Genomic DNA, 26,248 nt, shown 5'->3' on the forward strand with positions numbered 1-26,248 from the left:
TTTAGAGTACCAGATAAATTTCTTCAAAATAAAAAATTAACTTTGTAGAAGACTCTTGATATATATTTTGTGCCCAATAATGTTTATCAAGTTGAATCATTATCATAAGAGTCTAAAATTCAATTTTTCAGTTCCTATTTTGACATTCAATGATGCTGTCAGTGTCACTTGTGAAATCCGTGATAATTTAGGTCTTAATTGGTGGGCTTGCATTTTTAAACTACAAAGATGGTGCTTAATTTATAAATTCAAGTGGAACATTGAGTATCATTGAGGTAGGGCTGTGCAATCTGTTAGTTCGGTCAGCAAACCGAACAAGCCGCACACCAAAATTTGGTAAAGATTCAAAATTGAACCGGACCAAACTTGAAACATGAATTACACCGGTTTGGTTCGGTAAAAAGATTAAATTTTTTTACTTTTTTCTATTTTTTTAATTTTTTATCTTAAAATTAATTTAAATAATAAATTAATAAATATCTAATATATTTCTATATTTATTAGCATATTTATATGTTGTATGAAATTTATTAGCTTATAAATCAACTATAATATAAGAATAAAAACCAAATAATACATATTTATATATATTCATATTTTTTTTATTTGATTGTTCAGTTTTCAGATTTTTAGTTTTTAAAATGCTCAAACCGAACACCAAACTTTTATCTAATTACAAATCGAACAAAACTGTACTCACCAAATAACTAAACCGTAGTTGCAATTTCATTTCAATCCGATTTTTACGGTTCAATTTTTGCACAGCCCGATACACTGTTTTGCTTAAAAAAATGACATGTTTAAACAAAATTTACAGTTTAACAGGACAAAAAGAGTAAATTTCCAAAAAAAATCATTCTTCAAATTTCTCATTTGAATTCTCATCTTCTGAAATCCATTATTTATAAAAATGATGGATTGTTTCAAAATTTTATAATTTTAAAAAATATCTAAATTCATAGATTTTATATTCGATCCAAACATTGAATTTTGAGGAAAAGGACGCGCAATGAGAGAGAAGACTTTCAAGGAACTGTCAATGGAAAGTACGTAAATAATGAAGAATTTAAATGATAACCAAAAAATATTGCACATGGATAATTTTACATGGCTCTAAGTTATTACTACCTTGCACCAAAATGATAAAATACATAGCAAAGTAGCAAGCCTCAATTCTACAACTCTCATAAATAAACCAATGTATTTATCTATAAATCAGTGCATGACCTCTTTTGGAAGAACAAAAAGAGGATCTGGAAAGCATGTTTACCTTCCGGATTATGCGAAAAGACATCGGAGACATCCAAGTAGCTCGGACAAGGAAATCGGAATAACTAGTTTCATCTTCTTCTCTTGCTATTTTTTCCAAGCTGTCCAGATTTGAAAGCACTTTCCTGTTCCTGGAGGAAAGCTCTCGCCTTCCCGTATTTTTCTGATCTTTCTGCATACGCTTGTGCTTTTTCTTTCTCCTTCACTTCCATTAAGAAATAATTGTCCTTCCGCAGTTCACGAGCTGCTCCTTTCGCTTCTCTTTTCAAAAGTTTCTTTAACTTTCTTGTCTCCGCCAGTTGACGATCAGGATCATAGTCTCTACCCTTAACAAAGCTACATACAGTATAAACCAATGGATCCAGTCAACTTCTAGAAATAAAATGCAACAAAAACAAGATAAAAGGAAACATGAAGGAAAGGGTAATTTACTTGTCCTCGAATTTTGGATTAAGTAGTCTGATAGGCACTGGTTTCTTCTTCCGCATTTGAAGTGGACGCCGCAGCATATGATGTTCATTAGCTTTCTTCGTAATAAGTTGAGACACATCATTAAATTTTTCTTGCAATGATGCTGGCAAGTTTTCATGTTTTGCCACTTCTAGCAACAATGTTGAAATTGGCAAGAAAATTTCAGGAAAGGAACTCAATCCTTCATAAGTCTCTACATATCCTCGCAGCGTTTCTATCACAGTAATCAGCACACTAGCCCTGTTTATGTTAAATACATTTTCACAGATTATTAAATACTACAATTTCTATAAATTAGCAAACAGCAATGGCACATATTTGCAGTGCAGGATCTTGCAAATGTAAAAGAGCAATGTACACTTGATAATCTTATTCCTATTTCACCAAATTACAGCCTTAAAAACCATGTTCTATACATAAATTTTAAACCTTTCAAAATATCAAATGAATTTGGATACCTGCACAATTAATGTCCCAAGCCGAGTATTCGGAAATGGAAATGGAATTGATACATGTGGTAAGGCACAAAACGACATAGAGAGATGAGATTTCTTAAAAGTATTAGAAAACTAAAAGTAGTAATCGTTATAATAATAGTAATAATAAATAATACCAATATCTTTTAACAAAATTATACCATACTAATAAAATTAAAATTTAAAAATTATTAGCCATTTTTAACTAGGAAATATTAAAAATAATATGAACTAAATGAAGAATTCTTATTTAAGTAGAAAAACAAAAAAGAGTATAAGAAAATAGGAAAACAAAAAAAATGTATTTCTTATTCTTTTTAATGTCGATGTTTCTAAAACATTTCCATAAAGTTTATTCACAGTTTCTAAATATTAAAAATATAGAAAACCATTTTAAAATTTTGACACGTCCCAGAGTTTCTGAAAAATTCCGGTTTTTGAAAAGTTTTTGGATATAGAACATTGACTATTTTGAGGTTTCCATGTTTCTTAGGTCTCGTGTTACAAGACAAAATACCAAAATCTGGACTTCTGCCGTATTAAATAATATCCGAGACACAAAATTCATTGCTGACCTGAAATTATCAGAGCTGAAATAGGAAGAGTCTTCTGGCATGTCCATTATCATGAAGAAATTCAGAGGGCTAATCTCATTTACACAATGGCGCATACACAGCAAGGGCCCCATTGATTTTTGTTCCACAAAACGATGAAACTGCAAAATAATATAAAATGATGGTCATTTCTTAAGCTACAACGAGTCCCAATTCCTTGATGACGTATAAATGTAAAGAAATTCCACAGCTGAAAGATACTACAGAAATATTTAGGTAAGTTGGGAACATAATTCAGAATGTGCATAGACAGCTACCGAAAACAGGCCTAATAAGAAAAAAGTTTCAAATTTTACCATTTTATCCAATTAATTTAAACTTATCAACTATCACCTATATATGGTGTATTTTCCTAATCCATTCAGTTGCTTGGCTTTATAACTACAGTTTTTCCCTTTTACTAAATTGAGTGAAACTGTTACAGGGTTTGAGTTCAATCAAAAATTAGTGATATTAAAGAAATCCAATAATAAAGATATGATAGCAAACAAAATCCTATTCCAGAATTACCCTTCTATTATCATTTCCAGATGGAAATAAGCATCTATGTTTCTATTGTGCAATTCACTTATTTTTGGTGGGGAACGGAATCTAATAACTGGTTAGATGAAATCTTTTTACTGAAAGAATTGGTTGGAGAACATTTTTTTGAACTCTGAATACTACACACTGGAATGAAGCCATACCACATAACATGACCATCATGCTATTCTTATATACCTGAGAATCCTGATAAGCGGCTGACTTTTTTTCAGTAGCAGCCATCAGAAGAGTCTGGAAAAATATAATGGCTTCAGGACAGAACTTCTTAGATTGTTTTGTCACCTGAGATACAAAAGGAGCACATTAATAGCTTGCAACTGTAAAGATGATGGGAAAAAGATGAGCAGTTACTAATCCAAATTTTAAAGATGCCACGGTCGACTTAGCCGCTATAAGTATTATTATACATCTAAATTCAAGTGATGTACAGCACTATTATATTGTGATGTGCAAAAGGGTAGGTTCTTTCTGAATGAGAGAACAATAATATAATGGCAGCACATGAACAAGACAAGTCATGATTAAATTGATAGTGTAAATTAAGAGTAACTTCTGCACAATCTGACTACCAGCTTCAAGATAAAAACACATAAAATAATAAACAGGATTTCATGTAAAGTGCAAAAGAAGTTGAGCACTTTTTATCCTGTTTACTTTATGAAATATGGCCAAAAAATTGATAGATCAGAATTTACATACTGAGAGAAGCATAGAACATAGAAAAGATCCAACTGCAATGTCTCGCCCAGACAAGATGGGGCAACGCATGAGATATTCAGATATCAACAACAGTGCCGGTGTCATGACAACATGTCGAAAGTCGGAGCACGGAAAAATCATAGACCAAAACCTCAAGAGAGACAATGTTTTCATGGAAGGCCAGCAACTATTCTCTGCAAGAAATTTATTAGTGAATACAAAGCTGCAGAAGTACAATAAATTCCCAAGAGAAAAAAAACAGCGGAAACGGCATTTTGGCTCATTACATCCGACCTGGGCTCTTAATAGATTCACAAAATTGTGTTCGGGTTCGCAAGATTCGCTGACGAGCACATATTGCTGAAAAGTATGGAATCTCCATGCTCATTTCTATCAATGGCTTCACCAGCAAATTCAACAACTCAAAGTTCAAGGGCTTCGTATTTGCTAATACAGCAAAATACTGTAATAAAACACCATAAAACACCTGCAAGACAGAATAGTATAATTTAACAATAATGAGAATATTAAATGATTAACAAATTTAAAACTTGAGATCAAAGAATCAGGGGGGGTGGGGAAGCAACTAACGTTGAAGAAATATCTGAAAGCAAATTGACTAACATTTATTAAACGGCACAGTTCATTTATTTTTTAAAATTTAAAGAAGCAAAGAAAAAATTAAAACTATTTACATTCATAACTTGTAAAAAGCCAGAAAACCAATATCTCAGAAACAGCCAACTAACCCACTACTACATCTTCACCCAGGAAAAAACAGGACTCGTAGCACAAAGAAAAAGGGGAAGAAATTCTTACTTGCATTTTCTTCCGATTTTCTGCTGCCAGTTTTATCGCATTGCTTGCCCGAATGCGATTGATTATGATGATAACATTTGCATTAGAACAATTATTCAATAGTGCACATAATTCTTCAAAGCTCTTTGGGGCTTCAATTAAAAATGGAATATCTGGTTCTTTTGAGTGCTGCTTTATTTTCTTTGCAGTTAAAGATACTCCATTTTCTTCCCTAATTTCAAATTCATTATTCTTCTTTGACCTTTTGTGGTCTCTGGAATCTATTCTTTCACTTTCATCAAACTTGTCATCCTCTTCTTCATCCTCTTCCAAATCTAAGTCAAGATTATCATCATCACTTTGTTCCCAGTCCTTCAAAGATAGAGTCTTAGCATGTTCAACATTATCTTCACCACTATCACCATCATCAGATCCTTCACTATTGTCACCATCTTCAACACTTTCCGAATCTTCTGAAGGATTATCATCTTCGTTCTCAGAGTCGTCATCATCCCTACTTTCAAGAATCTTATCAACCCAACCCTTTTTGGCCTTATGCTCTTCCTGAAGAGAAAAGGAATCACCCAGATCATCTCCAGATAATGATCTTATCTTCTGGGTTGATTGCTTGTCAGCATCATCATTGTCTTCATCACTAGAGTCATTATTCACAAGCATTCGTTTCTGACGCTCTTCCTAAAATTGGTGAAGTAACATTGAAGTTAGTAAACGATTTGAATTATTACAGCAGTTGATAAGATAGATCAATACTGATAAACATTGGAAAAAATTATGTTTCTTGTACAGAAAAATAAGTTATACTGAAATCGGTATGCAGTATAACTGAGTAAGCATTGTTTAAATCTACTCCATGCTACATACTTAACCATCAGTATTCAGTACAGCTTAAGCATACCTCTAAATGCTCCAGCCGCTCTCTCTCCTCCTGGGCAATCTCCTCTGGTGTCTTCGTCCTGTCTGAAGGGTGAGCTCGCATATCCAGTATCATTGCTTTTACTAATTTATCATAAGAATCAGGTTTGTTATCCTGCCAGAAACAGAAATCATGTTTATGCTATGAATTAGGTAAGTCAGGTATGAATTACTATCTTTTAGTGTAGAGCTTTATATCATTTATAATAACAGTGACAAAGGAAAAAACCTAGCAGCTGGGCCTGCTCTTCTCAAGTTACTACTGCTCTAAATTGGAAAGAATGTGGCATGACAAACATAAAGAAGAATAATGAAGAAAGAAAATAAACCCAGAACTTCTATAACATCAAGATGAACCTCTGACAAAGTAGCAAACTAGGAGAGCATCAAACAGTACCTGCTCAAGAGCTTCTGGAGTTTGAGAACTTAACACATCAACCTTCTTAATGTGATCATCTGGAATGTCCTTATTTACAAGAGCCTTCAGGGCTTTCATCTTGCCTGGTTCAGTTAAAGATAACAGGACTCGAGATTGCACTAAAGATGTGAAATTTTTATCTAAGTCTTCCATCAACTGTTCATTTTCTTCTTTATCTTTCGCTTTTTGAGCCTGGTATAAGTGAAATAAATTTTTCAAAATCAGAAGAAAAGAAATATTCCTATTCGTGAAAGAGTTCCAATCAGACAGGTTTCCGCACCTTGTAAAACTTGCTCTTCAAAATGACCTCCTCCATCACTTCTTTCTTGGTTTTGTGCCTCTGCAACAAGGAAGTCATGATTCAATCATAAACCGATTCTTTTTTCCATCTCAATTGCAAATTTTTAGACAAAAAAAAACAGCTAAATTAAATTATTTTTAGCAATCTTGCATATGGATTTCGTTCAGTTTTCAGCCTTAAAATTTTAGGAAATGAATTAATAGGTGATCCAAAATTTTGACAGGACAAATAAACACCAAAACTGAGGTAATAAAAATCTTACCTTTTCCTCTCCTTCAACTGTCGTACCCTCTTCGGCCACATGAGCATCAAGATGCTTTAAGGTGGCAGAATTCCCTGCAAAGGAAACAAGAGATAATCATTGAGGTCATCAACCAAAAAATCAAAAAAAAAAAAGAACTTTCCAAACAAGCCTCAAAGTCATACTACCAACACAACAATTACTAATAGACATCTGGACTACATACTTAATGACCTAAAAACATATATAAAGTGCCAACCGAAATGGTTAGCAAAATATAAGTACATAAACAACATGAAGAGAACGAAACACGATCACATCTGTACTGACCAAAAATTACAGATGTGGTGTCTGAAACTATGCTTCAGGTGTCCCTCTAAAATATGTATAGAATGAGGCAGAAATATTAAAAAGAAAAACACTTCAATTTGTATAAGGTTGTACTAGATGACTTGGATGTATGAAGACATGGTCAGGAGCCTAACAGTTGAAAATAAAGCATCAGGCATGAGTTCTCATTAAGAACTCATTATAGTCATTATATATCACCCTATTATAAAGACAGAGTGCACTTAGGTGAGAGGCATTCTAAGAATCATACTAAAAAATGGTAGCTTGAAGCCATGAAGCAATAGAACTATATATCAAAACTGTATGCAGTAGGCTATTTCCGCAAATATTGGTTAGCACTAGCAGTAGTCAGCAGCAACAAGTTTCCACTCAGAAAAAGTAAAACGGCATCAACTGACACATATCACTACATAAGCAAATCCCAAATGATTGTCTAAGTTCATACATACTCTGTGTTTCATCTGCAGCATCTTTATCATCATCAGACAGCATTTCATCCCCAAAATCATCATGCTCTGAAAGAGGGCCAAGATTTGGAATTTCGAAATCATCTTCTTCTCCATCTGATAAGTTATACTTGCTCTTCTTGCTTAATTTTATCTAGAAACAAATTGAACCATAAACAAATATTATCAAAAAAAGGACCCAAAAAATTCAGAGAAAATAGTGCCTCTCGAGTTAATATCTATAACAAACAATTGCCTTCTAATTTTACTTTCATTATCCGAAAACTTTGCTTCCGAAAGCTATAAATCATCACAAACGGAATCATGTAGACCCCACAAGAGTTCGGATAACTTGAATCCTTCATTTTATTTTTCAAAAACATGCGAAATTCGACATTAAAGTATTAAAATTGTAGCAATTACCAGCCTTTCAAACATTTCCAACTGAGTAACAAGAAATCAATTAGAATCCAAAATTGAAATGCATTTCATTAGAACAAACTAAACAAAGGTCAATTAAACTAAAAAAGCAGAAGACGCTGTTACCTGACGCTCACGCTGGGACCGCATAATACCTTTGTCAAATTCACCTAACTCATCGTTCTTCTCTCCAATTCGCTTATCCACAAAAACCGACGACTTTCCGCTTTGCTCATACTCCTTTAACAGCGTCTTATTTCTCTGCCGTCACCAAAGCTTACACATTAAAATCAACATTTCACATTTCATTAATTAACGAAATTATAATCACACACAAACAAAAATAAAATTTTACCTTATCAAGAGCGAGAGAACGTGTAAGGCCTATTCGACGCTCTTCGCCTTTGCTTTTTTTCTTGCCGAGAACATCGAATTTGCGACGAGACCATAAAGACTCGAACGGATTATTATTATTCTGTTTTGTTGCTGCCGCTGTGAGCTTCATTGAAACTGACCGTTGGCTCTTCTTTTTGTTGTTTTTCTTCTTGGATTTTGATTCAGATTTCGCCATTGTGATAGAAGAGAGATGGTTAGCGAGCACCAGTGTGAGTTTTTGCAGTTAGGGTTTAGCTAGGGTTTTCTTTCTTTCTTTATCGAGTTGTTGACGATGGACTTACTGGTTAAATATTGGTATGACCCCTGACGTTTGATATATTTACTGATTTTCCTCGCAGTTTAGATATAGCTTTTACACACCCTAATATTTATGTTATGTTATTGGTACATCGGGTAATTTTCACCGAATGTCCGTGAATTTGCGTCTCTCTCCCCTAACCGTCCTTAAACTTTAATTCATACCCCAACCATCCCTGAATTTTAATTTCATATCTCAAAAGTCCCTAACATCATTTTATAGTAATTTCGTCCAATTTGTTGATTTGAATACATAACTAGGCGCTTAGGTGGTGCAAATTAAAAATGATGAGATGACATTTATGCAGAGAAATAAAAAAATAAATTGGACGGAGTTACTATAAAAATGGCGTTAGGGACTTTTGGGATATGAAATTAAAGTTCAGGGACGGTCGGAGTATGAACTAAAGTTCAGCGATGGTTGGAAAAGAGACGAAAATTCAGGGACTGTTGGTGAAAATTACCCTGGTACATCCTATCCTAGTTAGACATTTAGTCGTGCAGTTTTAAATAAGGCCTCATCACTCAAAAATCTAGACCTTACACCTCTTTTCAGTCCTATCATGATATTATAATTTTGTCAATTTTATCCACCTTTGAATTTTTAAGAGTAAATTACTATAATACCCCTCACATTTGACATAATTCACAGTTTAGTCCCTCTTGTTTGAAAATTGAACTATATAGCCCCTCACTTTTGTTTTTGTCAACGATTTAATCTTCCCGTCCATTTTGGATGTTAGTCAATGAAGTCAACGAAACTATATGATCCTCCACTTTTATTTTACTCAACGATTTCACCCTTCACATTTGTTTTTGTCAACGATTTCGTCCCTCAGTTTTGATAATTAATTTACCCATAAGTGCTCTGACTTCGTTGACTAACATTAAAAATAAATGGAGGGACTAAAATGTTGACGGAAGCAAAAGTGAGGGGCCACATATAGTTTAGTTTTCAAATAGGAGAGACTAAAGTGTGAATTATGTCAAATGTGAAGGGCTTTATAATAATTTATTCCTTTTTCAATTGCACCTTAAAGCATCAAATTGATCTCTTTTCACTTGGATAACATTTTAAAAAAATTATATTTAAGATATATTCTAGATAGACATAAATGTTATAAATAGTACAACAAGACCCTCTTCCACACACAATTCTCTATATATTCTTAATTAATTTAATTAAATATAAATAAATTTTGATATTCAAATAATTAATTTTTAAATAAAAAAAATCGCCAAACATCCCGACATTAAAATGTCTCCGATATGAAACTGATTCGCGTCTTTTCCATGGAAGACGAATCAGACTTAACCTTGCTCGTCCTCCATGAAAGGAGGACGAGCAAGGTCTACTCGTCCTCCTTCCATGGAGGACGGGCGGTTTTCCTACGTTGGATTACCTGCTCGTCCTCAATGGATGGAGGACGAGCGGGTTTACGATGGTGGATTAGAAGGTGGATTTGAATTCGAGGGTGGTCAGTGACGGGTCAGAATTAACTTACGTCGGTTTTAATTTATTTATAAAACTAATTAAGAATTTAAATTGGTTTTAATTTGATTATGGTTTTTTGTTAGTTTTTAAAATTGAAGGATTTGTTTGTACTTTTTTGAATGGAAAATAATATAATTTTATCTTTAAACTTAGTTATTTGGATGATTTCATCCTTAAAATAAAAAGCTTATCAAAAATTAAAAAATTAGGGTTGAAAAGGAAAAATTCAAAAGTGGATAAAATTGACAAGATTATAACATTAGGATATAATTGAAAAGAAGGTTTAATGGTTAGGAATTTCTGAATGATTACGCCTTTAAATAAATATAATTTGATCTTTTAAATCAAAATTTATTAGTCATATCTATATCTATATCTATACTATATATAAAAGCACGGATGAGGAGGGGGGACAGATAAATTTACTTAATAATCCTTCTCAATTTATTACTAAATAAAGGTTTTATAGTCATTAACTAATTAGTTATTTAATTAATCACTATTGTAATTAAAGTCTTAATTAGAATAGGTAGCTAAATTATCTCTAATTTAATTTTAGTATGTAAAAAATAACAAAATTGTCAAATTAGTAGGAATACCTATCTTTTAGTTTGATTGAATTACAAAATTAAAATACTGTCAATATAATATTATTTAAATTTCTATCTTATTATTTTTAAAGATATTAGTTAATTAGTTAATTATGATTATTATAAAACCAAAAGAATAATAAATTCAGTATGAAAAAAATTAATAACCGAATATATTAAATTTATTTTTACAAAAATTCTTATCTAATTTAATATTAATTATAAATAAAAAATTGATATAATTATAATAAATTTACTAATATATTCATTGACGAGTTACGTTACGAGCCACGTGCATAGCACGTAATGCGAAACTAGTATATTAAAAAGTAGAGAAAATAACAAAATTATCAAAAATTGAGCTCCAATTACACTAATTGCCATTTAAGTAATCTATTTTACATTCATACCACGAAATACTAAAACTTTACATTTATGTCATCCCAATAAAATGAGGACACGCGTGCGCATGATATAAGCAATAACAAAAAATCTTCTCCACGTGATCTGCGCTTCCTTCGCTCACAATTATAAGGTAGAACCAATAAGCTTACAACTCATGGCAATCTTCGCAGTTTCATCCCTATCAACACAAGATTCTTCACTACTAGAAAACAGTCGATTTGCGACGGATTTTAGCGACGGATTTCAAATCCGTCGCTAAAATCAAAATTTGCGACGGATTTAGCGACGGATTCAAAATCCGTCGCTAAATCCTAAAGAAAATTGGCGGGATGAATCCCGCCACTTTTAGCGACGGAAATTCCGTCGCTAAAAGTGGCGGGATGAATCCCGCCAATTTGTTTTTCACTTTTAGCGACGGATTTTGTAATCCGTCGCTAAAAGTAATACATTTAGCGACGGAATACCACGTCCGTCGCTAAATGCTTACTTTTAGCGACGGATTACTAAATCCGTCGCTAAAAGTATTATTTTTATTAAAAAATTATAATTAAAAAATATATTTATTAAAACAAATATTTATTAATAAAAACAATATTAATTATTTATTATAATTATTTATTAATAAAATAATTATTTATAACAAAATTATTATATTAGAATGTGGGAGTAAAGTGTAATAGTAATAATTTGTTGTTTTTATTTAAAATAATTATTAAAAAATAATTTATTTTATTTAAAAATAATTAGTATGAAAAAATAATTATTTTATATAATATGGGAGTAAATTGCGGGAGTACCTTTTTGTTATATTTAAATATAATATACATAGATATAAAACAAGAATCTGAGCTGGATAAGTTGGAGTCACGCGCGGGGGAACTACAAAGTTAAAGAGGAGTGTATGGGAGTAATGTGAAGGATGGGTGACCTACTGGGAAGTTGGAAAATTTGCGATATTTGCGGGTCAGTGCGGGTGTGTGTTGTATAGCCAGTGGGTGTGTGACGGGGGTTGACCGTTTAAATAATATTTCATTTTACGATTTTAATTAAAAAATAATTTTTTTTTTATTTTTAAAAATTTGCGACGGATTTAAATCCGTCGCAAAATCCGTCGCAAATTTTTTTAAATCCGTCGCAAAAAAAAAAGTATTCGGTCGCTGCAAAATTGGCGACCAGATATTTAGCGACGGACGTTGTCCGTCGCTAATCCGTCGCTAAACGAGTTTAGCGACGGAATTTAGCCATTTAGCGACGGAAAAATCCGTCGCTAAATGGCTGTTTTTTTAGTAGTGCTTGCCTTTTTAACAAAACTCAAGTAAAAAAAAAATCTGGATAATTATAAATTGGTCAGTCCTTATTCTACAACAAAATGAGGTGGTCAAGGCCCATCAAATTAGAGAAAGCAATCAACATCCATTATATTAATGAACTGGACAATTATAAAATGGAATCATTTGTTTTTTTTGATAAGACAAACAATATTTATATATTTAAATTATTTAAATTATGTTAAAAAATTATTAGTTCTATATACATTTTAAAAAGAGTTAATGTCATAAAAATTCACCAACTTTACACGTTTTTTCATTTTAATAACGCAGTTTGAATTTTCTCATTTTCATGCACGAACTACCATTATTTTCTCAAATTCATGCACGATGTTGAGGTGTCACGGCTCCATTTTCGCAATTCGCTGAGGTGGAGGTCATTTTACACCAATGATAGAGTGCCACCTCAGCACCGTGTATGAATTTAGGAAAAAGTGATAGTTCATGTATGAGAATGAGAAAATTTAAACCGCGTGATTAAAATGGAAAAACGTGTAAAGTTCGTGATTTTTTTGACATTAATCCTTTTAAAAATTATATTATTTTTAATTTTAAAAAACTAAATATAAATAAATATATTAAATTTTAAAAATATAAATATACATGATATATAAATGATAATTCTAAAAAATTATTATATGTCTAATGTATAAATATATATTACTCGTTTAACCTAAATAAATAGTTCATGTCATTTATTATAATAAATGTATCAAAAATGTATATGAGAAAAAGGATAACCCGCAAGCCAAGCGAATAATGGTTCTTCTTCAAGTTGTTGTTGTTCTTCTTTGCCCCGTCTTGCTCGATGCCATAGCTCCTCAAATAACAAAATATTTCTATATCGGAGATGTATCTATTAAGTTTATTTAAAAGGTGTGGCTATCATGTATAAATTATATAACATAAAAAATTATATAGTATAAAAAATCATGTATAAATCATATTACAACTTTAAAAATATATTTATCATGTATAAATTATATATCACACATTTATCAAATTTATATCACATATGTACCAAAAAATATATCAGAGATGTAAAAAATATGTATCAAATATATATCAGAAAAATATCAAATATGCAACAAATATGTATCGGAAATGTATCGCCGATGTATTGAATATGTATCGGAGATTTATCCATTTTTTGATTACGAGATCTGAATTATATTTAAAAAAATAAAATAACATATTCCAGATTTTCAAATATATATTAAATAAATCAAACTCAACAATAAATCAAACCTTTTTTTTTTGCCAAAGATAATAATATATAAATATATAATAAGAAAGCCATCTCATGAAGATGATGAAACCCTCTTGAAATAAAAGAATTAAAAGTGGACTTCACGGCTACTATTTGAGCCATCCAATTACACATTCATTTAACAAATTAAATACCAATATGTGGATAATTTGTTAAACGAACGGTAGCGATATGAATAATAAACATAAAATAATAAAAAATAAAGAAATTACTTACAGTTGGTAGCGGCTAATGTGCTATAAATATTATCTTGATTTTGTAGGAAAGCAGAAATTGAAATGCCGAGATCATCCAGAGCAACAATCACCATAATAGAATACCTGATTATTTAAATTAAGAACAATAATAAAATTAATTCGATCTTACCTGACAGTAGCGGTGTCCAATGAGGTAGCCGAGGAAGGATTTGAGCTAGAGTGGCCATTTGAGAAGCCCCTCTTTCATAAGTAAATGTGATAAAGAAAACTCGTCATATGTGATATAAGCACCCATAAAGGGGAAATAAACACCCAATTGGGGATGAAATTTTCTTAAAAATGACTAAAAAATTCATAAAGTATACAAAAAATATATTATTTTAAAATTAAATAAAACTCATGAAACACGAGAAAAAAAGCACTTAAACATCAGTTATTTTCTTCTTCGTAATTACGTTAAAGACTTGATCTCCAATTCTCATTTCCATGGATGAGATCCAAATAGAACGAAAGATTGCTAAGATTATAATTGTGATTAAGCATTAACAAATATTTTTTTTTCCAGAAAATTTAATGAAAAGAAATTATTTAAATTAATAAAATATACTTATTCACGACTTCACGTCAATTTTATAAGAATGTTACAAAATATTTTTTTTTTTAAAAATAAAATAAAAAATAACATCTCAATTTATAGCATAATTCGCTTGCTGTTGAACTCGGTCGTAACTTGAAACTAAAACTAATTATAATAATTAGATTAAAACATATATGCTAGAGTAAAGAACAGTTAATAAATTCAAAAAACACTTCAATTACAATGTAAAACTACCAATAATATTTTGTGATTATTAATGTTTTAAAACAATCAAATTAAAAATTACGGTATAAAAGCTATTTATTAGCATATATGTTTCTCATTAATTATTGTTAAGTTATGAAAATATCACACTGGTGTTTACCAATAACATGCAAAATCCGATGAATACGCAAGAATTGCACACATAACACAAAGGCTTCTAAAATTATTAAGATAAATCTAAATTTCAAAATATACATTTAATTAAAATAGATTGCAATTCAGAAAGTATAAAATCAAACCCTATAAATTGTATTTGTTAAAAAAAAGTCCAAATCTCCATCACTGTCGAAAAAATGGAGATTGCAGTTTTTTTATTGGTTAAAAATTAATAACTGAGTTACTTTTAATAATTTAAAATATGATTAAAATTAGACTAATTATTATGATAACTACAAATTAATAACAATTGGAGAAATTAGTAACCGCTTGAGTTTGAACAATGATTCGGTCGGAGTAACCACCGCAGAGGAGGCAGCTAACAATGGTGAGGGCGGTTGTCTTTTTCTTCACTGTTGAAGAAGATCTTCTATATGCCACAAGAATTTGATCTTTCTTTCTTTCTTTTTATTTAAGATTATGGTTTTATGATAAATTTGTTTCAACTATAGTTGATAAATTTTAAAGTTTTTTTAAAAAAGACATAATTTTATGGTTAGTTGAAGATACATAATTTAGTATTTAATTATGCCTTGGTTGGAAAAATAATTTAAAAATGGTTAGTGAAGAAGAAATGGTTGAATAGCACAAAAACATCAAAAGGAAATATTATAGAGAAACGTGAAGATATGGAAATCACTGCAGTTAATTCAATTCTTCATATCATGGCAATACTATCTTCGTGTTAAAATCTATAATGTTCAATCCAGTTTTTCTACCAAAATTCACTCTTTATGTATGATTTGAAAATTTTATTTCTCATATAAATAATTACAAATATACCTTACTGCGGGCAAGATTTGGACGGAGTCAGAATAGTGATGACGATATGGATAAACTGGTGTTGATGGTGGATTGGATAGAAGATGCAAAGAGAACAAGACTGATTTTCAACTATATATTACACTATACACTCTTGTTTTTGCAGTTTTTATTTCATGGGAGTCTTTGGAAGATTCTAGAAAAAATTAAGGTAACAATAAATCAAACCTTACCATCACTATTGTTGACACTTTTAAAAAGACTAGTTTCGCATTACGTGATATGCACGTGGCTCGTAATGTAATTCGTCAATGTAATTATTAGTAAATTTATTGTAATTATATTAATTTTTTTATTTATAATTAATATTAAATTAGTTAAGAATTTTTGTAAAAATAAATATTATATATTCGGTTATTAATTTTTTTCCATACTGACTTTATTCTTCTTTTGGTTTTATAATAATCATAATTAAATAATTAATTTAATTTTATTAATAATATCTTTAAAAATAATAAGATAGATATTTAAATAATAATATATTGACCAAATATAATATTTTAATTTTGTAGTTAAATCAAATTAAAAGATAGGTATTCCTACTAATTTGGAGACAATTTAGTTATTTTTTATATACTATAAACTAAATTGGAAATAATTTAGCTACCTATTCTAATTAGGATTTTAAACAATAGTGATTAATTAAATAACTAATTAGTTAATGACTATAAAACCTTTATTTAGTAATAAACTGAAAATGATTATTCAGTAAATTTGTCTGTCCCCCCCCATCCGTGCTTTTATATATAGTATAGATGTATAAAAAAACATAAAAAAGGGATTAAAAAATCGAATGTGTATCAAAATAATTATCGGAGATGTAGCAAATTTATATCGGAGATGTATCTTATATGTATAAGAAAAGTATCAAATATGTGTCGAAAATTATAAATCAGGAATTATCTAATATACCTGACATGTAAGCCAATATGTATCATAGATGTATACAGAATGTATCGGAGATGTATCTGAAATGTATTAGAGATGTATTTGAAATATAAGAGAGATGCATCCGCTCGATAACATCTACACTTAATTAATTTTTTAATATATTTTTCTTACTACTCAATCAATTTAATAACACTAAAATAAAAAAATTAATTTATATATTTATTAATTTATATTAGGCTAGCCATATTTTTAATAATAGAAAATGTATCTTTATGTAGGTTAATGGGTTAAAAATGCTATCTTTTACATAAAATATATTTTTGAGTAGATAAAGTAAGAGTTTAACCACCTTGGGATCAAATAGATCTTTTATTCATGTGATGGGTCTTCTTCAACCTCCGCCACACATATCTTCATGTTTCAAATCTCAATAAAAAGTAATATTTTTAAAACCGGACCGGAAAGCAAACCGGTTTCATCGGGGATTTACGGTTTGACCGGTTCAACCGGATTGGATCAGATTTTTTAATTTTAATAAATAAAAATGATTTAATTTAAAAATATCTAATTTTATATTATAAAAAATGATAAAAAATTCATAAAAAATTATTTTTAAAATTTTACTATGCAAAATATAATTGTAAGTGAACAATATTTAAAAATATATAGAATAATTACTTTTTATAAGAAAAAAATAATTTTTATTGTCAATTAAATTAAAATTATACAATTAAAAGTTATAAATAAAAAATACAATGATATATTTAATTAAAATTAATTATTAAATTTGTGAAGTGTAATTATAATTGATCAATTAAGTGTATATGAAATAATTTTATTGTATAAGAAGTTAATTTTTTTTTAAAAATAGAGTGATTATTAATTATAGCAGTCAAATTTAATAAATAAAAATGTGATTATTTATTTAAATAAAAATATATATTAAATTTAATTGTGTGAAATTTATTAAGAATAATAAATATTTTAAAAAATATATAGACACCAAATTTGTACTTATTCCAATATTAAATAAAGGCTAATTACTTAAAAATCACTCATTTTATAATTTTTTTTCATTTATACCATAATTTAGTAAAATTTTCAATTGTACTCTATTTTAAATTTTTATGTTTCATCTATACTCTAATGAATTGAATTGACCTATTTTTCTTTAAAAAAGAGTTCAAATTAGTCATTTATTTGTATTTTTCCAAAATAAAAAAAATATGATATAATCCTTCTATTTAATAATTTTTTAATATTTTCATCCTTACATTAATTAAATTATTAAAAAAATTAATTTTGGAGTACAGATGAAACATAAAAAACGAAAATAGAATTAAAAATCTTCCTAAATCATGGTATAAATGAAAAACAGTTACAAGATGGGTGGTTTTTAAATAATTAGACCTTAAATAAACTCCAACAATGAGAATATATCTTATGTTATTATATTAGGTGCTGGAACTTTAGAAATAAATTGAAAAAAAGAATCATTTGATAGATAAAAGTTATTGAAAAAGTTGAGACAAATATTCTTTATGTTCTTGCAGGCTTTTCTGTAAGGCAGTGATTCCAAACACTGAACTGGACCAATGTTTGGAATCACTGCCTTAAGAAAAAGTGATATATATAGCACGCCAAGCACCCAAAACAAACATTTACATCTCTAAAAATCCTGAGTTGGAGCAATCATAGGCATTGGTTTATAAACCGAATTGATGTGCCCGGTGATTCAAGTTTCCGCCAATTTAATCACCGATTAAACCGCTTAAATTAAATATTTATTTATAAACTATAAATGCGAGCTTTTAAAAATTTCTCAAAAAATGAACTACTAATAATTTTTTTTAAAAACGGCAGATTCTAAAATTCAACATGTTCATACAGTTTTTTTTGGTTCAAAGCAGTTAAACCAGTATTTTAGAAAGCGTTTCAACCCGCTGAACAAATTATATGTATGTAAATAGTCTATAGTTTAGCCGATTGAACCACATGTTAAACCAGTTCAATGCTGGTTCAAACTAGTCAATCATCGGTTTTGTCTTGATTATCCGGTTCAATCCAGTCCAACCCGGTTCTGAAAACACAAATATTAAGGTAACTTGCAATATCATTGTTTGCAGCTAAAGCATGTTTGTTTGTCTCCCTTATCAACTGCACTCTCATTATTCTTTTAGTCACGTCCTAACCTACACCTCTTATCATCACAAACATGCCATAAGCAAAACCCCAAACATATAAAATAAAATTTACAAATAAATCCAATTTCAATCAGATTCTGTCTCCCATTCCACATTTATAAATACTACCGTTGTGGTCTCAATATTCAAATTATTATAATTTATACACAAAAATGGATTACAAGAAAGTTGTAGTAGAGAGTGAGAGAGAGCATGATGAAGATGAATACATGCACAAAATATTAATAGCAGCAGCTACAACTCTAGCAATGGCATGCCTTAAACGTATCTTAGTTTTGTGTTTCATAGAGCAATGGCGCTCTAGGGTTTTTCTCGTTCTTAATCTTCTTCTTTTCGCGATCGTTTTCACCTCCGGAAATATTCGTTCAACCCGAAATGTTCAAGAAAATAGTGATAAATCACAAGTCAAGATTCAAGAAATCAAGAAACCAAGAAAAGAATGTCAAAAGTTAAGCAAAATTAGGGCAAAAGAGGCACATGGTGACGTGGAACAACCAAAAAACATTGAAGTTGATTGTGAAGAACAAAATAAGTTGTTGTCTAAGGAGGAGTTAAATGAGAGAGTTGAAGCTTTCATTGTAATGTTTAGGCAGCATTTGGTTTCTGATGCAAGAAATAGTAGAATTCAAAGTGAAAAAATATTTAATGTACAAAATAAGGGGTCTAATTTGACAAGTTAAAGAGTAAACCCAAGAGTGGGCTTATAGTGTTTTGCTTTTAATGGAATTTTGGGTGTGAAAGTGTAATTTTCATAATTTCCAGGTTTTTTCCGACTTTCCTTAAAAACCAAATAAGAACTTTTTAGTTTATATTAGAAAAACAAAAATCTTTTTATTGTTTTTGCAATTTTCATCTTATTTTTATTATCAATTTTTAGTTTTAAAAAATTTGTCTCGGCTTCAACATTTTGTTGCAATTATGTATAATTCGTTAAATCTATTTAAAGGCAATAACTCGTTAAATAACCAATTCATCTGAAAAATTACTGGGTGAGACTTTAACAATAGTATTAGGCAAAAGGTATAAAAAAACTCTCATAGTTTTTACAAAAGTACAAATCAGCCCTTTTACTTTTTGAGTTTTTTAGACAAATACCCTCAAAACACCTAAATATTCTCAAGAGCACCTATTGACTAAAATTAATTGAAGTTTACGTTTGACTAAAGTTTTGTTGCAAAAATAAACTTTTATAGTTTGAGAAATACGATTGGTACAAAAGGCAACAGATCTCTTCCAAAATCACAAAACTAATATCAGAGAATCAATCAACGGATTTTAATTCACCCCCTTCAATTACAAGATCCTGAAAATTACATAAATTGGTTTGTATAGAGAGGGTTATTTGAAGGGATTTGAAATGGGAAATGGGATTCGATGATGCGGCGAGGTAATTATCATCGTCTAGATTATTTCTTCTTTTTGGTTCTTCAAATGGCGGGATTGATTGAAATTGGTTTGTATAAAGTGGGTTCTCTGAATCATTATTTTTTAATTCAGTTATGCACTCTTAGATTCTCTGAATTTAAAGGGAAATTGATTCATTATCATGTATTGCAAACAGATTTTGATTTTGATGTCTAATCTGCAAAATACTTTGATCAATAAGTTTGTTGTTTGAGGGAACTTGATTATGCTCGCAATGTGTTTGATAAAAGTCCTGTGTTAGATTTGGTTTTTTTAGAACTCTATCTTTGCTGGGTATATTTGAATGGGTGACATGGAGGAGGCTAAGTATGTATTCTTTGATTTTTCTTAAACATGTTGTGCCTTGCAAGATTAGTTGAAAAATATATAATTCCGATGATGGGATGGTGTTTGATATTTTCATGAAGAGATTTTGGATTAGTGTGAGTAGATTTAGAAGATTATAATGCTTAATGAGGTTTCTAATAGTTTCCCTGATATGTATCAAAATATTTGGATTGTTGTTCATGGCCTTAGATGAATATAAACTGAATTGACTAAAGTAGGAGTGTAATCCCAATTTGTTTGTTGGCTTTTAGTTTAATTAAAATTTGTAATTTAAATTTATTAACAATTTACTATCAATTAATTTTATTATAAATCAAATCATCTATGTGTTTTAACAGAAAAATCCAAATCATCTTTGTGTTTTAACTCAACTTCATCTTCTGCTCATCTGTCATTTCACTTTGTATATATCAATTATCAAATTAATGTCCAAATTTATAATTTCATTTTATTGTACATTTTATTATGTTTTCTTTTCAAACTAATTATGCATTGCACGTTCCAATTTCATGTCAGATGTGGCTCATCATAGGTACGTCAAGTTATCAAAATTAGTTCGAAAATTTTATAATTTAAATTTATTAACGGGTTACTATCAATTTACTAAAGATTAATTTTATTATAAATTTATCAATGTCTTACTATTGATTTACTTAAAACACCAACTTACTATTATTTATATTTTAAATTATAAAATGTTAAAATATTAATTAGTGGATTAACGGCCTACTAAATAATCAGTTAATGTACTGACGGTTTACTATTAATTTACTAACAAAATAAGTTAGTTTATTACATAAAAAATTAAGAGTATCATCAAAAAATAATTATGGATTTACCAAAGGTTAACTCAAGATTTACTAACAGTATTACTAAAATTAAATTTATTGGTATACTATTAGTAAACCATTGATAACCAACAACAAAATCATTACAATCATAAATTAAAAACAAAATCACAAAACATAGCAGGTTTGATTTTTCTCTTTCAGACTCTATTTTTCTTCCAATTCGGATCTCTCTGTTGTAGCACAACTGGAAGGAAGAGCTTCATTGAGCTTCATAGTATATAAATATCAAGAATTAATGCCCACGAAACCTCATTTTGCATCTTAGAAAAAACAATACAAATTAGTATCTGAGACTCGGTGACTAAAAGATAAGTTAGTTTGCTAACGGTTTACTAACAACTATGTTACCTTTAGGAGCAATTATTTTACCTTGCCATACAATGTTGAAAAAAAATACTAGTATACTATTATATTACCAATTTTCAATCATCTTCATTTTCCCATATTGATACAAAAGAAATGCAATACACTCCCGCAGTTGATCAGCAAAGATATATAAAATTAGTAACCCTTTAGTGAACTGTTAGAAACTATTTAGTACAAAATAATAGATATAATTAAAATAAAAAGATGCTTTTCCATGACTGCAATTAATTGAAATGATTCAAAAAATCAAGTTACACCTATAAGTAAGATTTTGAAAAAAAATAAGCACAAAGTACAATTAAAATGACAGACATATGAGGAAAAAAAATATAAAATTTGGAAAACATAAAAACACCTTTAGAAAACATATAGCTTAAAAAATAATTTATTGCTAAATATAAATTTACCAATGATTTACTATCAGTTTACTTAAAAAAACAATTTACTATTGCTAATTTTTTTAAAATTATAAAATATTAAACTTATGGTTTATATCGGTTTACTAAATATAAATTTACCAAGAGTTTACTATCCGTTTATTTAAAAACAATTTACTATTGTTTATTTTTTAAAATTATAAAATATTAAACTTATGGTTTCTATCGGTTTACTAAATATAAATTTACCAACGGTTTACTATCGGTTTACTAAACAAAGATAAACGGTTTACTCACGGTTCACTAACGGTATTCTAAAGACAAAATTATAAAAACTATAAAAAGGCTAATAGAATTTTTTACACAAAATACTACAACTTATAACCATATATTCAAAATAAAAATTATTACACATTTATCAACAGTTAACCCAACGTTTACTAACAGTGTACTAAAAATAAGGTTATTTGTGTACTATTGGTACACCATTGGTTAACTAACAACAAAAAATTAAGTTCAATAACAGTTTACTAACGATTTTATTAATTATATATTCAAAATAAAATTTATTATAAGTTAACCAACAGTTTACCCAATGTTAACCATTGGTTACCCAACACCCATTCATTTTCAATTACTAAAAAAATTGCTAATTGTTTACTAAAAGATAAGTTAATTTACTAATTGTTTACTAACAATTGACTATCGTTTTACTAAGAAGACAAGAGTTTTAGAATTATAGAAACAAGCATAAATCATAGGATTTAAAATTTACAAAAAAAAAATACAAAAAGCAATAATGCTCGAGAAGAATACAAAAAGCAACAAGTGCTCTCTATGCTACCCCTCGGAACAATTTTCGTTAATGGTTCTCTTTTATTTGGAGGTTTGGGTGGTGGTACCCCAAAAACTAGTATTGTAATTGAAAACGTTTTTGAAGATGCATTAAAGGGAGCTATCCATGAAGAAGATGGTCCGAGTACAACAAGTTTCATATAGCTAGTTGCTCAGGCAGTTTATAGTTCTAAAGTACTGGATAGGCTTCTTGAATTCCAAAAGCTTGATGGTTTTGATATTGAAGGAGCAATTCACGCTTATTATAACATCATTTCTCAGCCTTGCATGGTGTGTAGAGAATTGGCTGAAGCAGGACTGTCACATAAGTATGCCTCCTTGCATTCTATTTCCGTGAACGAAAGCTTGAAGATTGTAAAGGACTATTTGATAGCAGCAACTGCAAAAAGACTATAGTTTAATGATTAGTTTCAGACCAAGAGAGGACAATGATTTTGGTTCTCCATATAACAATTTATTACTGCAATCAACAAACCAAAACTTTAATTACAAGGTATCTTCTTAACTCATTTTATTTGTGGTTAAATATTAGTTAGTTCATTCTTTTACCTTTTACTTAAAAACAAACTATGATGCCCACATTGAACCAAATTGCTATTAATCAAAAAAGTAGAAACATACCAATAGCAATACAAATGGGACCTTCATATCTACATGGAGTGGTGCAAAGAGAATGCCGCAACTGCCAAATTGAAAAATCCCACCAAAAAAAGATGATAAACAATGGAGTTTTTTTACTGTTCTTGAAGCCTAATAGAAACCTAAGCTGAAACAAATTCACTTCAAACACCCGGTTAGCAATTTTCAATTTGTACAACTTTACTCTCTATAAAATATGCTGCAGCCATAACATTAGCAAACCCACCAATTATTACACTACAGGATCAAAAATCTCTTTGTGGCATTTTATCAAACAATAGATATGCATAAGTTAAATAACTGATATTAGTTTGAAAATAACAGAACAGCTTCAAAATTGGACTCAACACATTCGTCCTTAATTTATATTGAAATTACATATCAAATTAACAATATACAGTTCAATTAAAAAGATAGACATATACCTAATTTAGCGATGACATTGATTGACGATGGCGGCGAAGGACAAAGTGGCGATGAGGACGGTGAAGATGGCGGCAAAGGCAACAGTGGCAACGACGACGACGACTGTTGTACAGGATAAACATCTGAAACCAATTTAATTGTGTAGAATAAACCCATATAATGTGTTTATTACTGTCGTATTTTTCAAAAGAAAAAGAAGATTGATGTATTTTTGTAGCCAGAAACGCGTGTCAGTGATAGTGAGAATATTTTGGTGTTTGAGAGTGTTCTGTGTAATTTCCTCTTACTTTTTTGGGGTATAATTAAGCCCTCTTTATTTTCAAATAGAACAAATAACCTCTTTCATCCAACATCATTAGACACACTCGTTAATGGTTGACATGTCTCTCATAATCATATAGGAAAAAAGTTCAAAAATAATTTTAATATTTAAAATATTTACCAAAAATTTGAGGGGTAAGTGTCCCAAAAGTAAACTAAAAGGGTTTATTTGTTTGATTTAAAAATAATAAGGATTTAATTGTTCAATTTTAAAAATACGGGGGCTTAATTGTGGCCAGGTAAAGTAAAAGGGCTGATCTGTACTTTTGAGAAAAATTTGAGGGCTTTTTTGTACCTTCTGCCATAATATTATTATGAGGCTTCTATATTTTATCTCTTTTGTTTAGGAAGCTCCTACCATAAAAATGTTATCTTTCAACTTAAGTTTTAATTTTCTTGACCTTTTTTATTTCTTTCCGGTCTTTATACTTTCAAATTTTTCTTCTTTGGCTCAACAAAACGACATAAAAAAATAAAATTGTAAATAAGTAGAAAGATTGGCAAGAAAATTTACGCTTACAGGGAACTTTCTAAAACAAAAATAATAAAATATAGGGGCTTAAGAATGAGTTTTGCCTTATTTTAACACCCTTATTCTAAAGGCAACGATATTCAAAAATACCCCACATATAATTTGTTCAAATGGAATGAGCTTTTATAGTGTTTCGTCTAGTTAGAAGTAAAAGTAAACCTATTACAAGTCTAATTAGAAGTAGTTGGAATTGGGCCAATGTAAAGCCCACAAAACAATTAAGCTAAAAAAAAATTCCTTTCTACTTAAGTACATGTTTCGATAAAGACAAGAGATGTCTCGATCGAGACCCCTTCCAATTCCTCATGTCTCGAACGAATTCTTCATGTCTCAAACCAGATAAATAGATCAAATTCTTGGTAGTAATAAATCATCCAAAGGTCTCGAACGAGAGATAACATGATTTCATACTTTTTTCTGCTCATGTAACTTTGTAATTGTCATTACCGTTCCTAAAACACTCACACATATAATAAGGCCCAAAACACTTATAAAGACATGATAAAATATGATAATGTGACATAATTAGAATCGTAAAATAGGAGTAATTCTACTCCTATCACACATCATCCAGACTACAAAAGTGACTACCGGAGTCCAACAATACGAATAAAATGTCCATAACATCATATCCGACGCATACTAACACGAAAGAAGTCCTAACTAAGATTAGAGTCCTAATCATGAACAAGGAGCTTCATATCTCCACCATCGCTCTCCAAGAGCATGTCCTCATCACAACCGAGATCCCCAGCGTCACCTCGCTCAGCGCGCGCGCAACAAGACACAGAACCAACACCTCCATGACCAGCTGGAGCGCCGAATCCTCGCCCACCCACCGAAAGATCACCAGCTCCGCCACCATATGGCGGGAGACCAGTCTGCTGCAACTGGCCCTCCAGATCTTCAATACGAAGCTGTAAAAGTTGAAAAAGTAGTCAGAACTATAAATGACATACATGCATACACACATACATATTAGAATAGAGCATAAGCATATTGCATATTTATCTTCATCTGTGTAGATACATCGCACAACTGATCCCGCCAGAAGTAGGCCGTCTCAGCCAGCTAAGTAGCCTCAGATATCGATATCTGCAAACCAGAAATAAGCAAATCAGGAAAGGGGGCAAACAGTTGCCAAAAGAGAAGAAAGCACAAGCGTACAAAGTAGTATGGAAACTCGACATATCCAGCATGGATATAGAACTTTGTCCATGCCCACGAGCGTCCCAG

The 26,248-nt window shown here is 30.1% G+C and overlaps 2 protein-coding genes and 1 long non-coding RNA gene across 4 annotated transcripts; 1 reads left to right on the forward strand and 2 right to left on the reverse strand.

Annotated features, from left to right (window-relative positions):
- Positions 1–1,047: 1,047 nt before the first annotated feature.
- On the reverse strand, positions 1,048–8,675 carry LOC126673586 (uncharacterized). Its single transcript, XM_050367787.2, has 14 exons — positions 8,336–8,675; positions 8,107–8,241; positions 7,564–7,714; positions 6,785–6,858; positions 6,502–6,561; positions 6,201–6,413; positions 5,787–5,918; positions 4,892–5,566; positions 4,367–4,559; positions 4,073–4,266; positions 3,551–3,655; positions 2,792–2,931; positions 1,702–1,980; positions 1,048–1,605 (listed from the first exon to the last, which is right to left on the reverse strand). The coding sequence occupies exons 1-14, from the start codon at positions 8,549–8,551 to the stop codon at positions 1,341–1,343; spliced, it is 2,832 nt and encodes a 943-aa protein (XP_050223744.1). The 5' UTR covers positions 8,552–8,675; the 3' UTR covers positions 1,048–1,340.
- Positions 8,676–18,965: 10,290 nt separating this feature from the next.
- LOC126671968 (uncharacterized) lies at positions 18,966–19,633 on the forward strand. The gene has a single exon (XM_050365816.2). The coding sequence runs from the start codon at positions 19,046–19,048 to the stop codon at positions 19,571–19,573; it is 528 nt and encodes a 175-aa protein (XP_050221773.1). The 5' UTR covers positions 18,966–19,045; the 3' UTR covers positions 19,574–19,633.
- A 3,349-nt stretch (positions 19,634–22,982) lies between these two features.
- LOC126671969 (uncharacterized) lies at positions 22,983–24,424 on the reverse strand. 2 transcript variants are annotated; one of them, XR_007639201.2, is made up of 3 exons: positions 24,159–24,424; positions 23,716–23,776; positions 22,983–23,484 (listed from the first exon to the last, which is right to left on the reverse strand). It is a non-coding gene; the product is annotated as an uncharacterized LOC126671969 (long non-coding RNA). The 2 variants fall into 2 exon arrangements; XR_008790458.1 differs by lacking the exon at positions 24,159–24,424 and having other exon boundaries at positions 23,716–24,151.
- Positions 24,425–26,248: the final 1,824 nt, after the last annotated feature.

The sequence above is a fragment of the Mercurialis annua genome, linkage group LG3, assembly GCF_937616625.2.
Source record: "Mercurialis annua linkage group LG3, ddMerAnnu1.2, whole genome shotgun sequence".
Taxonomy (NCBI): Eukaryota; Viridiplantae; Streptophyta; class Magnoliopsida; order Malpighiales; family Euphorbiaceae; genus Mercurialis; species Mercurialis annua.

What these genes read in the sequence shown, in the direction of transcription:
- LOC126673586 (XM_050367787.2), bottom strand. Translation starts at nt 8,551, where the DNA reads ATGGCGAAATCTGAATCAAAATCCAAGAAGAAAAACAACAAAAAGAAG. An exon ending in GTTCTCTCGCTCTTGATAAG is followed by an intron (nt 8,242 to 8,335) that starts GTAAAATTTTAT and finishes TGGTGACGGCAG; the next exon opens with AGAAATAAGACGCTGTTAAA. An exon ending in AGCGGCTGGAGCATTTAGAG is followed by an intron (nt 5,567 to 5,786) that starts GTATGCTTAAGC and finishes CACCAATTTTAG; the next exon opens with GAAGAGCGTCAGAAACGAAT.
- LOC126671968 (XM_050365816.2), top strand. Translation starts at nt 19,046, where the DNA reads ATGGATTACAAGAAAGTTGTAGTAGAGAGTGAGAGAGAGCATGATGAA.